At 31.7% G+C, this 14249-nt stretch overlaps 2 protein-coding genes across 2 annotated transcripts; one reads left to right on the top strand and one right to left on the bottom strand.

The window, feature by feature from the left end:
- The first annotated feature begins 1584 nt into the window (after positions 1-1584).
- Positions 1585-5337, top strand: LOC121116539 (uncharacterized). The gene is made up of 2 exons (XM_040710802.2): positions 1585-1656; positions 2892-5337. The coding sequence occupies exons 1-2, from the start codon at positions 1645-1647 to the stop codon at positions 3483-3485; spliced, it is 606 nt and encodes a 201-aa protein (XP_040566736.1). The 5' UTR covers positions 1585-1644; the 3' UTR covers positions 3486-5337.
- Positions 5213-10178, bottom strand: LOC121116443 (uncharacterized). The gene is made up of 12 exons (XM_040710699.2): positions 10084-10178; positions 7291-8721; positions 7065-7229; positions 6966-6989; positions 6702-6890; positions 6473-6640; positions 6342-6404; positions 6101-6274; positions 5909-5932; positions 5675-5836; positions 5589-5612; positions 5213-5533 (listed from the first exon to the last, which is right to left on the bottom strand). The coding sequence occupies exons 1-12, from the start codon at positions 10139-10141 to the stop codon at positions 5367-5369; spliced, it is 2649 nt and encodes an 882-aa protein (XP_040566633.1). The 5' UTR covers positions 10142-10178; the 3' UTR covers positions 5213-5366.
- Between the last annotated feature and the right edge of the window lie 4071 nt (positions 10179-14249).

Genomic DNA, 14249 nt, shown 5'->3' with positions numbered 1-14249 from the left:
TAATCATTTCTTTGAAAGTAAAAAGAAAATCCTTGAAATATTTAAATGATATTCAGTTTAGTGGAAAATTGTAGCCTGTATTTGAATTGTATTGCATTCATTTTTTTATTGTTTTTTTTTTTCTTCTTCTTGGACTTCTAAGGTGTCCTTTTAATATACCAAGGCTTTATAATGAAAAGAGTATTTAATAAATAAGTATTTAATGGCACCTATAATTATGTAATTAATTAAATTCCACTATAAAAACACTATATTTTGTAATAATATATATATATATATGTATTGAGAAATTGAAAGCCAAAGTTATTTGAACATCTTTCACATTCGTTTAAGAGCAATTTATCTTAGACACTTTAAAATTTGAAGAAGGTTGTAAAATAAATCGACAATTAATTCATTTTTCATAAAAAAATAATTATAATCCAAACATGAACAACATATTTTCAGCAAATTATCCTTGTACACATTTTTTCCCTTTACAGTCCAACCAGCTCATCTAAAAAAAATGACTTAATAATATTACATTTTATGACATCAGTGGTGGTTTTAAGGGGGGTGGGGGGGTGAGTAGTAAAGGCACTTGTTCTGGTTCAACGTTTGATTGGAAATAATAAGATGGCCCATGATGCTAATTGCAGGGGTGCAGAATTATACCTTTCTTTTGTAAAATAAATGCTAAAAAATAACTTACCTCTATTTTCTTGTAAAAAATTTTCATCTGGACAGGAAAAAAATTATCATGGGGGGGGGGATTATACAGCCCCTCGAACCCTGTGTTCTGTTCTGAATCCAACCATTAGGGCATGAAGGACAAGATTTTCATGTTATCATTTGCCACTCGTCACCCCCCTGAAAAATACCCCAGAATTATCTGCATTTTTTAGCTCGCCGGTTTTCTAAGGAGTAACCTTTGTTTTCTACTACATACAAGATGAAATGTCAGGGTTACCATCTTGATTTTCGATTTCTTTTTATATGGACTAAATGTTACCGATTGGCAACACTGTTGATGACTCTTTTTGCTAGAAAAAAATCATTAAAGCATTGTATTCTTTTGAAAACATTAACCAAATTTTTGAAACATCTCGAAGAACCCTATAAATAGTATGGTAACCCTGAGATACATCAGTTCAGCTGATATGCAGTCGAATCTTAAATAAGGGAGGAAATGAATAAATTGTTATTATTTAACTGCTTCATCCCACATTAGATTTTATTTAATATATTTATATGTAGATATCTCTACGAAAACGAAATAAGTAGTCATTTCCCTAAAAAATTTGTTGGTACTTTGTGGCAATTTTTCACTGCAAAGGGATATTTTTAGCTCATTTGTAATATCAAAGCATATTGATTTAATCGGTATCTCATCTACTAGGGTTAAGAAATAAAGATTGCAGCTTTTTCAAAATTTTAATCATAAAACTTGTCAACCAACATGTTTTGAATGGATCAGCACTCACCCGAAGGGGCTCTTTTTCCACATAAGGCTTACCTTTCCTTATAAACGCGCATCCGATACAGGTAGCAATCATATCCTGCATTTGTAGACATGTGAAATAATCACACATGCATACATAGAAAGGCATTTTTAAACATCAGTTTGTATTGACTTGGTGTTGCATAAAGAACATTTCCGTAGACATGACTTCAAAGGTAGGAAATTATATTGAAATACTTTATGATAAGTCTTGTATTTGTGCATAGTTACTTTCATCTCCTTGCTATCGTTACAGGAGAAAAAACAACAACATAATTATACTATTACAAGAATGGTAATGAAGTATATATAACTTCATAATGTTGTTTTTTGATAAAGATAGTAAAGACATTCAATATAAAGCGTGATTAATAATATTGTAAAACAGCCAATCATTCTTGATATTTAAATTATTTTGTATCTTTGGTTGATAATTTGCGTTGTTGCAAGCATAGTATGTAACTATGGACCGTCTATGGCAGGCATGTGTAATTTTCACCCCATGGAAAGTATTTTGAATGCTTTAAAAAAAGTTATTGGGGGTTATTAGGAGGAAATCATGTTGGTTTTTAAAAGAATGTTATAACCTTTGGGGGAGAGATAATTCAATTTTGAATATACTCATGTTCTTGTTATCATTTCAAAATATTAATCACCTAAAAATTAGGGTTTTGTACATACTAACAGCAATAGTTTAGTTTTGAATAATAAAATATTGCTACATGTGGTTTGCAAGAAATTGTCAATGTCAGTTTACTCTAAAGGTAGAGAAAAGTTCTTATACATAACTACAACTCCAAGTTGAGTCACAAATTTTTTCTCACAAGTCCACGTTCTTAAATTTATTATCGAGTTTAGTTTCATAGTGGCTTGATTTGAGTTAAGTATAAAATACCTTTGGAGACCAAGTTAAGTTGCGAGTTTTAGCTATTGATTTCAAGTCAAGTCTCGAGTCTTTGATTCTAAAATAAAAGTTGAGTCCCAAGTTTTCAAAATATCTACTAAATTCCACGTCTCCAACTGTGTTTTATACTCCTCAAGCAATAATACATAACGATATATATGTAACAAACATTATGATTCTATAAATATATTTCGTTGGCCAGTTTATTTCTTGATTAATATCTTGAAATAAATCACAAATATATATATATCATTTGGACGTGAATGTATATAAATATTTAAAAAAAAGGAATTGTTATATTTTTTGAAAAAGTATAAAATGATTGGCATAGATCAACAAATAAGTATATTCATTTTAAATATACTAATTATTTTTTTGTTTTTGAGATAATGAGTTGTAACACTCAAGTCACTCTTTGTGACACCTATGATCACATTTAGGAAATCTTATTTCGCCATATGATAAATACCCAATAAAAAATTAATCATTAATTCAATTTATTCGCAGATAATTGTGTTGACTATAATACTTGGAATGACAAACTTTCAATCTGTGAGCTCGGATGGAGCTGGACATCATCATCATCACCAGCATGATGATGGAGCTTCCAATACTCATAACCACGATCACGGAGCCTCCAACTCCCACCATAACGATCATTCTGCAACATCAAATTCCCACCCCACTCATTCAACAGAACATTCTCAATCCCTCTACGCGGCACCAAGCAATCAATTAAATGTAAATAATGAAGGACCATCCTCATCGTATGATTCCCCCGTGCAAACATATAACGCCCCATCTGCCTCACATGCAGTTCACAGTTCTCATCAGCATACAGGCTATAATGCTCCTACAGTCTCGCATCATTACCAAGATGAGTCTCAGAAACCAGACAACTCCATCATTGGTTTCTTCAGAAGACTTGCAGGAGGATTTGTTGCTTTAAAAGGAGGTCTCATTAAAGGACATGCCGCTTTTTGGGATTCTAAAGGAAATGCACTTATCAATGTGGGAAAGAGAATAGCGGGAAGACCCCCCTATGGACCGGAATATAAGCCAATAGAGAAAAGGCCTGTGCCCTATCATCCTCAACATTAAACACATATATCCATTTTTTTTTATTATTATTAATATTATTATGTTGTATTTTGATTAAGGCAGTGTCAAGAAAATAATTCAAATCTATTTTTTTTTATAAATAGAATAGATATGCTGAATACGGGTTAACTTTAATATAATATTATAACTTGAAACTTAATTTCTCTATTCACAAAAAAGCACAATAACTGTCAAATTTTGTCTTTTAATTATAGTATGGCTCAAGTACAAAACAAAAATCCAATTTAGACGGCAGTTGTAGTTGTACGTACTACGTTCATTTATTAGGTACCAATGCCAATGTTGCACAGCCATAAATATTTGCAAGAATGCCAAAAATATATATGAGTAAATTCGAAAGAATATACAAATATATATACAATATAGTATGCTGTACAAAATATCCACTCATTTTTATATTAATTATATACAAAAGTAGGTGCTATGTTTTTCTGTTCAAAACTTAGATCTTTTTCCCCAAAAATGAAAGGGGGGGAAGAGGAATATTGATCATATATTGTACCTAGTTCCTACGTTTTTCATAATTTGTGCTATAGATTCTTATTTTTTTCTAATGCCGACGTAGAATAATAACTAAATTTGTAAAAAATATGACCTGCTAGTATGTTAAAAGAAAGAAATCGAAAATTAACGTTGGTAATCCTACCAATTTGAACAATGTTCGTGAAGAGAACAGCTTAGTTGTCATGGCGTTAGATTATCTGCTAGCAGCTATTAGATGAAGGAAATAAATATGCATCCCAATCCGTATTAAGCAAAGGATAGGCAGAAACTAATTCGTTTAGGATTCTTAATTCTACTCTAACTCACACAAAGACTTATACTTAAAACGCCACAACTAATCTTCTGTGTTACTATCCATTATCAGGAGCGCCCATTGGGTTCACTGGACGGGCTGTAGCCCTTCACAAAAGAAGGATTTTTTGTTTTTTACAAGATAATTTAATATTTGAATATTTATTCAGAAAGTTTAATACTATAAATTTTTTCACTAGATTATGCCTTACTTTTCTTATTTCCAGCCAAATAGAAATTTTAATATTTGAAATTTAATTTTTGTAAATGAATATGAATTTTTTAAATATTTTGAGAGGAGCTATGGATTTTTAAAGTTTTTTGTTTTTCCAAAACAATTAATTTTTGAAATTTGTTTCCAAAAATTAATTTTTTGAAAAATAGCTATAAATTTTTTAAGTTTTTTAGAAGTGTTGTTCCAAAAAAATGTAATATTTGTGGATTACTGTGGATTTTTAAAAGTAGCAATATTTTTTTGATTTTTTTTTTTTTTTAATTTAATATTTGAAATTTTTTCCAAAAAATTGAATTTTTCAAAAAAAATAAACTCCCTCGCCAAAAAAAAATATGTTTAATCCTGCGAACGCCCTTGCATATAGACTCGTGGTATAATAGATGATTGTGACTGGTGTAATTCCTTTGAATGTTCTTGCTTAATACGGAGTTGGAACGGTATTTATTTCCTTCTATTCATTACTGTTTGGCTGTTAAAAAATAATCTGCTCTTTTCTAAAATATTCTTTAAATTATAAAGTTTTACCAGTTCATTAGTCGTTGCTATTGTTTTTGTTTTGTTTTACATACTGAAAAAGTGCTTATAATTTATATGGCTAATGATAATTTATAATTCTATTAATACAGAATGCCTCTTATTGTTTTACATAGATGTATTAAATAATGAATCAGGTAAATATTTTGAAATATCATAGTTTATTATAATTGAAGTAAGACTACAATTTAAAATATAAATAGACAACATGAACAAATATTTGTATATTATTAAATAAATAAATAAAGTGAAAACTTCTTTAAAATGTAATTTTTCTTATAAAAATCCGTTTTTTCTTAGCAAGCATCATTACAGATGCCATAACTGTTTTCAACTCCTGCTGCATTAACTGAAGTGGCACACCAAAATGTGGAACCAAAATCTGTATTAGTACATGCATTATATGTCACACCACTATATATGAAGGGGAAAATGCATTTTTTGCCGTTGACCGTTCCACAAACTGAAAAAGTAAAAAATGTAATGATGAATAGATCCCTTAATCAATTATTACTTACCGTTCGAAGCAAGTGTGGTATCTCCTGTGTGTTTAGAATAAAATTTGTATTAGGTATAATAGTTTTAAAAAAATATATGTTCTTACTTGGACATGAACTTGAGCAGACACCATAACTTTTTAACTTATCTTTTGAATTAACCTCCGTGGCACAATAAAAAGTTCCAGCAATATTCGTGCATTTGTCATAAGTAACTCCATCTAAAATAAAAGGAAACAGACATCTATCTCCATTCATGGCTGGACAACCTAGTTTTCAATTACAAGGAAAATTAAACCTTGTTTGATACGTATAATAAGTAGACATTGTGATACACTTACCCGCCTTGCTAACAGTTGTTTCTCCTAGAAAAAAAAAAAAAAGTTATCATATATCAACTAAAAAAACCTTCTGATTGGGTTGTACCAATCCAACTTCATGTTAAACTAGAAACTTATGACTTCACTGTATTTTAAGCTCGTCTTACATTGAAGTCAAATTTGTACAACCAGATATTGTGAAAGTTGACTTACGTGGACATGAATCCGAGCAATCTCTATATTCAAAGGCCTCACCATCTTCAGTCACTGAAATTGCACACCAATAAGTACCAAAATTATCAATATTTGTGCATTTCTCATAAAAAACGCCTTCGTATAGAAATGGAAAGATGCAACTATTTCCATCAATAGCGGGGCAATTGTTCGCTAAACAAATATTGAATAAAATATTGTTTAAATAGTATATCTTTACTTCCCCTTGAGGATAACTTACATAATCCAGGTCTTAAAGTCGGGGTCGTTGGAACAATTGGAGTGACAGTAGTGGCTTGATCAACTAGGAAAATTATAAGGCTTAAGTAAATAGTCTTGTTGAGATAGACTTTTAAGAAAATTATGTATTACCCGGGCAATTTGGTCCACAATCATCGTATGTAAGGAATTCTTTATTTGAATCAACAGTTGTTGCACACCATGGAATGCCATCGTTATCCGTTACAGTGCAATCACCATAGGTGACTCCATTATATACAAATGGGAAAACGCATGCTCTGTCATTGTTTGCAACGCAAGCTGATTTTAAAAGACAAGTAATATTTATCTATATGTACAAAATACACAATAAATAACTCACCATCAGAAGATAAAGTAGATTCAGCTGGACACGAGGATGAACATAGACCATAGGCTTCAACTTCATCGGTTGAATCGATTGATGTCGCACACCATGCAATGTTAAAATCTACTGTTGTGCAACCATTGTATGTGATACCCAAATAATTAAATGGAAATAAGCATCGATCTCCAGATTTTGTTGGACATCCTGAAAAAAAATTAAGCAAAATAAGTAGTTGTAGACTAGAAGATTTGTAGTTGAAATTATTTGGATAGAACATACCAGCTCTTGTAACTGTTACTTCGGCTAATATGAAATAAGAAAAAATAATAATAAATATTAAAAATTAACGGAAGAAATTGGAATTATATTGCTATATACTTGGACAAGAAGAAGAGCATTCCCCATACTCCGATACTTCACCGACCTCATTAAGAGATACTGCACACCAGTGTATGTCTCCAAACTCAAAAGTTGTACAAGCACTAAAAGTAAACCCTTCATATGTGAAGGGAAATACACATGGTTGTCCTCCTGCGGTACAACCTAGAAATGGAAGGAAAGAAAATGTAACACAACTTAATAATAAAAAATATTTATATTTTACCTGAAACTTGAAAATTCGTCGGAGATGGGGTTGATGTACTTGTTGATGAAGCAATGGTTGTACTGACAGTAGATCCTGTGGTTGTACTGACAGTAGATCCCGTGGTTGTACTAACAGTAGATCCAGTGGTTGTACTAACAGTAGATCCAGTGGTTGTACTAACAGTAGATCCAGTGGTTGTACTGACTGTAGATCCGGTGGTTGTGCTAACAGTAGATCCAGTGGTTGTGCTAACAGTAGATCCAGTGGTTGTGCTAACAGTAGATCCAGTGGTTGTGCTAACGGTAGATCCAGTGGTTGTGCTAACAGTAGATCCAGTGGTTGTGCTAACAGTAGATCCAGTGGTTGTACTAACAGTAGATCCAGTGGTTGTACTAACAGTAGATCCAGTGGTTGTACTAACGGTAGATCCAGTGGTTGTACTGACTGTAGATCCAGTGGTTGTGCTAACAGTAGATCCAGTGGTTGTGCTAACAGTAGATCCAGTGGTTGTGCTAACAGTAGATCCAGTGGTTGTGCTAACAGTAGATCCAGTGGTTGTGCTAACGGTAGATCCAGTGGTTGTGCTAACAGTAGATCCAGTCGTTGTGCTAACAGTAGATCCAGTGGTTGTACTAACAGTAGATCCAGTGGTTGTACTAACAGTAGATCCAGTGGTTGTACTAACGGTAGATCCAGTGGTTGTACTGACTGTAGATCCGGTGGTTGTGCTGACGGTAGATCCAGTGGTTGTGCTAACAGTAGATCCAGTGGTTGTGCTAACAGTAGATCCAGTGGTTGTGCTAACGGTAGATCCAGTGGTTGTGCTAACAGTAGATCCAGTCGTTGTGCTAACAGTAGATCCAGTGGTTGTACTAACAGTAGATCCAGTGGTTGTACTAACAGTAGATCCAGTGGTTGTACTAACGGTAGATCCAGTGGTTGTACTAACAGTAGATCCGGTGGTTGTGCTGACGGTAGATCCAGTGGTTGTGCTAACAGTAGATCCAGTGGTTGTGCTAACAGTAGATCCAGTGGTTGTGCTAACGGTAGATCCGGTGGTTGTGCTGACAGTAGATACAGTGGTTGTGCTAACAGTAGATCCAGTCGTTGTGCTAACAGTAGATCCAGTAGTTGTGCTAACAGTAGATCCAGTCGTTGTGCTAACAGTAGATCCAGTGGTTGTGCTAACGGTAGATCCAGTGGTTGTACTAACAGTAGATCCAGTGGTTGTGCTAACAGTAGATCCAGTCGTTGTGCTAACGGTAGATCCAGTGGTTGTGCTAACGGTAGATCCAGTGGTTGTACTAACAGTAGATCCAGTGGTTGTGCTAACAGTAGATCCAGTGGTTGTGCTAATAGTAGATCCAGTTGTTGTGCTTGTTGAGGAATCACTAGATTTTGGAATACTTGTTGATTTAGCTCCATTTACTACTGTTGTCTTTTGAGCCTCTAAAATTATAAACATATATTTGGTATCATAATGTAGATGTATTTACCTATATTTATATGGATTTATATTTAATGATTCATTTTTATCACAATGTAAAGAAGTCTTCAATGATTTTTTTAAATTCTTTTTTTTCAGATTAAAATGGTTTGGTTGATATATCGTATCGAATCGGAGAACCGATAGACTGTGCAAAATATTCAATATGTGCATTTTATCGGTATCGAAGAAAATTATTTCCTTTATCGAAAATTTCGATATTTGCTCTTATGTTTTATACAAATGGTACAATCAGAAAAATAGAGGGAATAGAAAATAAATTGTTGTTTAATTATTGTAGTCAGGGTATGCTTAATACAAAGAGTCCTCACACTTAAATGGATGCATGAATGCACATTTTATTATGAATGCTTTTCTTAAAAATAATGCGACACAAGATTGCTTCTGTGGTCATTACATGAAATAATAAATCAAAAAAATATTTATTCGTTACCAAGGCTTGTCAAATTGGTCTTCTTTTAAAATCGACTTATATAAACGGTCATCTTCCTAACATTACTAAGCTGGAATCAAATGCATAAATATGCACATTATTTATAATTCTAATAAATTTGTCCTCAAGCGTCAGTCTATGCTATCAAGTAAAGCATTAACCAGCAAACAAAATGAATTAACAGGATGTTTTTTAAATTATTACAGCTCCAAAATGATCAGTCAGATTCCAGAGTCTAATAAAGATCTTGTCACCGAAAAGCACCAAATAAATATTTAGTTCTGATTTGTTTTTGTTTTTATTGTATCCTTAGGATTTGAATCTATTGTCAAACGAAACAAACAAATTGTAGCAAAAAAAAAAAATATGATTTCAAGGATACGAGAACATCTAATCCTTTGTAAAATATCGGATCGAATTTATTTTTTTATGATATCGGATAGGAAAATATTGTGACATTAACCCGTGTCTAGCCCCTACCACGCCAAAAGGGGTATGAGAGGCCTCAAAATTTGTCAAAGTCTTCTTTTTAATTGTCCCATGTAGAAAAGGTTTTTATGCAGGGGGGAAACAGGGTAATCTGACTAACAAATATGGGTGAAGATACATTGACAAAAATATGATTGAACATTATAACTTAAAATTTCTTCACTAGATTAAGGCCTACTTTTTTTAATTCCAGCCAAATAGAAATTTTAATATTTGAAATTTCTAGTTCTAATTCAACCAATCAAAATTCGGAAGCCTGATTATGGTAGAAGAAGCATATACAGCTGACAACGAAATACACTGTATATTTTTGTGTTAATCAGGAAAGGCCGGGATATGTAGAGGCTCATATACATACAAAATAAATATTATTTTGACTTACCAATGTAGTAAAATGATAAAAATAGGATATAAACACATGTCAAGCTTTGCAACTTCATGATGAGTGTTGTTGACGATTCAAAGAAGTATTTCTCTATGATTAATAAATGATTGAACAAATGAACTTTTATATTGAAGAATTTATTAATGAATACCTATACATATGTGATAATGAGATCACTAATTATATCATTTTGATATATACATAGATAACCAGTTGATTTAATTAAGATTTAAATGTATGTCATAACTAATATTAAGTAATTAAAAACTAGATAATTGAATCAAAGGTATTTCCATTATTATTAATATGGAGTAACTTTTTCGTAATCCAGCATTTACTGCTAAGTGATCTTTTGTACAGATGAGGGATCAATGATTATTATATTACGTAAAATATTTCATAAAGGTAATTCAATTACTTTTCTAATTTATGTAGAAATCATTTCCTCTAGGTCAATTTAATTCAATTAATTAATTATAAAGATGGGATATCAACTTTTAACTAAGTTAAAATGGATTTATTCCAACTAAACAATTAGGGTCACATCTGTCCTTTATGACATCTAATTGCACTCACACTAGATATCTTAATTCGATCAAAAAATCAATTTTTGTTAAGAAAATATTCTATGAATGGTACTTTGAGCATTTTTATTTCTTAAAAGAAGGTTGGAGAAACTCAGATAATAATATGTAAAATTCATACCATCAAATATATTATTCTATTTTTTCAAACGTGGGAAAATCCATTTTGGATTTTTTTAAAAATAGATCTAGGCCTCCTTGCACCAACTTGACTTAAATATAAGCCAAAGGTGGGGACTTGACCTCAAGACTTGTGACTCGACATGAACTCGATGAAAATATTCAAGTACTTAATTTGTATTTGTGAACAAAGACTTGAGCCTTGATTTGGACTTCCAGTATAAGGACTTTTCCGACATGTGATAAACTATGTCCATAGAGACGACTCTCAAATTTAAGTCAAGTTGGAACAACAAGACCTTTGTGCCCATAAGATTGTTATATCCAAAAATTATAATTAGGCTGGGACGTGGGAATCATGGAAATCAAGAATGCGAATTTACTATAAAAACAGTATTGTTCATCTGCAAGATTCAAATATGAACTGTGTAATGAATATACTTGTCAATACAAAAGTAAGTAGGGAGAATGTTTTCAAAAATACGTCTCAATAAGTCTCTGAACTTAAGTAAGCCCTCAATCCTTTGAGGGGTTTATTTTTGGAATATAAATACTCATTATTCGCAGAATATTCACATAATCATGGATTTTATTATTTTTTATTTGCGCTTATATTATTATAAAAAATAATAATAAATAAATCGTGGGTAAACTTTTCTACAAAAAGACTTAAGCATTATAGAGCGGTATACGAGATTGTTTTATCAATTATTGACCAAAGGAATTTAGTTTGTTAATATTCCAACGTGAACTTGTAATACATTTGTTTGTCCCATAAAAGTGTCCTAATTCTCCAAAAACTCTGAGCAACAAAAGGAGAATATGACTCTCCAAGAGAAATCAAATCTTCTTTATATGTTGAGCAGTGGAAGGTCCTTTGTCGACGTGGATCTTCACTACAACCTCAATGAAACAACTACAAGATAAAGAATTTTGGATTAAATTTTCAATTAAAATTAACGATCAACAAATCAGGGGAATACAAATATTATTGCCTTTCCACTATACAGGTTGGTTCAGAATTAGAGTTCCGTTGACTATAACTTCATTAAATTAAGAGTTCAATAGGGAACAGGATACCAGCCACCCTGGAGGTCTACTCCCCGCCATTTTACTCCCTAATTTAGATATGCTTTTAATTTGGCAATTGCTAAAGCCTATGATCATTTTTAATTTATTAAGTGGACTTCTGTATTCTCCGAGATTTAGCACTACAGGAAGATAAAGATAATATACTTTTAACTTGAGTGATTATTTCTCTTGATTTTTTTTTCCCGTTCCATCTGCTGATATCGTTGTATTACATCCAATGTTGTAAAAAAAAAACTCCAATGTTTGTTGGAATACTCGATATTATGTCCCAAAATGTTCTCATGGTATGGATTGACCTCTTAACTTGGTCATTCAATTTCTTTAGATCCACATATATTCTCACTTTTCCACTCAGTTTGGGTACATCTACTAATGGATATCAACAATCTACTATATTTTTGCCGTTTTTAGTTATTACTTTACTTCTATTAACTCTGTCAATTTCTTTTTTCACCTCATTTCTATCGGTAATTGATATGTTTCTTGCATTATGAATTGTGTATGTTTGAAAATCTTCTTTAGGACTTATCTTCCCTGGCCACCCTTCTATAACTTTCTGTTCGTTAATTCATCACCGTTATGTAATTGTCCCAGAGTGCTCTTCAATTGACACATTCTTAGAATTTCATATCTCTTTTGATGTGAGGTGGTAGGCTTATGTGAATTTTTACTTCACTGAACTTGTTGATGGCCTTCCTTCCGTGATCTTCTCATCATCTTTACTTCCCTTATGGTTACGAACTGCTTTAAAAAAAAAGAAATAAAGTTGAGTGATGTCATCAAGAACCGCAGAATTGAATTGGACCGGATCGAAAATAAACTGGACGGGACTATAGTCTTCAGTCCTAAATAGGAACCAACACAATACCAATCATGGTAGGATACTTCATACCTTTCCAGTTACAGTATTGAGAGTAATTTGATTTCCTGTTGAATATTGCATGGAATTCTATATACATGGAATAATCCATATTATACTATAAGCCTGTAAGCAGAAACTCAAGCTCTACCACTACAAATTAGAGTAGAAGAACTGATAAATTACTACAATGACATAAAATAAGTTTATATAATAAATAAAAAATAATAAGCTGTTGTATAATTATGCTCTGTTTCCAAAAGGACAGTAATACCATTTTTTGTTAATTCTTCGTTGTTTATACATATATATATATTGCCCATCTTATTATTTTTATGAAAAAATTCAATACAAATGTATAGATAAGCTTTTCCTATAATATTAATAAGCAATATAACAATACATTATCGATTAAAATACCTTGTAGATTTATTATATTATGAAATATATGCCGTTACATGTAATTTATTACAAAAATTGTGTATAAATAATATGGCAATGATAGTTTGGGAGGACTAAAGAGATAAATAGCAGTTGGTATGATTGACTTATTTGAATAACTACCACTTGATTTCGGACCTTTTTTTTATTTCTTTTTGTTGGAAAGGTTGCGTGATCAGATAAAGGTAACTACGTTTAATAATGGACTAGAAGGGCAATAAAAACATTTAAAAAAACTACCATCAGAATGCAATTGTAAAGTATTCAAAATGTATGCATTCTACTTTTTTTTTATTTCGTTATAGTTTTTTAAATAGTGACCCTTTAACAACTATTGTTTCGTTATCTATGACATTATTACACAACGATACTGTAATAAGCACTACATTTAATTTATAATATTTATCTTACGGATATAAAATTTAAGTTTTTTAATAAAACTATTGTCCCCGGAATGAAACTGCTTACCAATTTGTCTTCCTTGCATATGAAAAGTGCAATTTTAGGTTATCGACTTTCCCTTAATGAAAAAGTTGGATCCTGGAATAAATTGACACCAAATACTCGATCAATACAAAAATATGGTTGTTCTTGAATTTCCACTAAACATGTCTTCATTAAGACCATAAAAAACCTAATTATGTTTTTCACTAATTATTTTTAATATTTGGCTGGCAATTGAAAGATAAGTTATTTTTTTTATCAAAAAAAGAAGTTTTGTCCAATAGAATTAATGGAATATATATACACTTTTTCAACAATTGGATCTTATGATGAAAAGTCTATCATGCCTCCTAAATCATTACTGTTAATAAATGTTAAATTGCTGTGATCAACTTTGGATGAATTTGTCAATCCTGATTTGCAAGATATGCAGCAAAGATGTATTTTGCAATTTGAGGATAACAAATCCAGTGATACAGCTGAACACAATTTCCTTAAATGAAGAGTGTATAGGAGATAATGGAGGGGGATTCTTGCAATAATCATGTTGTTTTTTTAATTGGAGGACTACCTTTTGTGAAAGAAATAGATCCAGAGTGTAGCTGCTTACATTTTCCAAGAGT

The sequence above is a fragment of the Lepeophtheirus salmonis genome, chromosome 4 (assembly GCF_016086655.4).
Source record: "Lepeophtheirus salmonis chromosome 4, UVic_Lsal_1.4, whole genome shotgun sequence".
NCBI lineage: Eukaryota > Metazoa > Arthropoda > Copepoda > Siphonostomatoida > Caligidae > Lepeophtheirus > Lepeophtheirus salmonis.
This window is presented reverse-complemented; position numbering and strand designations above follow the sequence as displayed.

Coding starts and splice junctions, on each gene's coding strand:
- LOC121116443 (XM_040710699.2), bottom strand. CDS start 10,141: ATGAAGTTGCAAAGCTTGACATGTGTTTATATCCTATTTTTATCATTT. Junction 5,933..6,100: donor TTGCTCGGATTCATGTCCAC/GTAAGTCAACTT, acceptor TTTTTTTTCTAG/GAGAAACAACTGTTAGCAAG. Junction 5,837..5,908: donor AACAACTGTTAGCAAGGCGG/GTAAGTGTATCA, acceptor ATTGAAAACTAG/GTTGTCCAGCCATGAATGGA.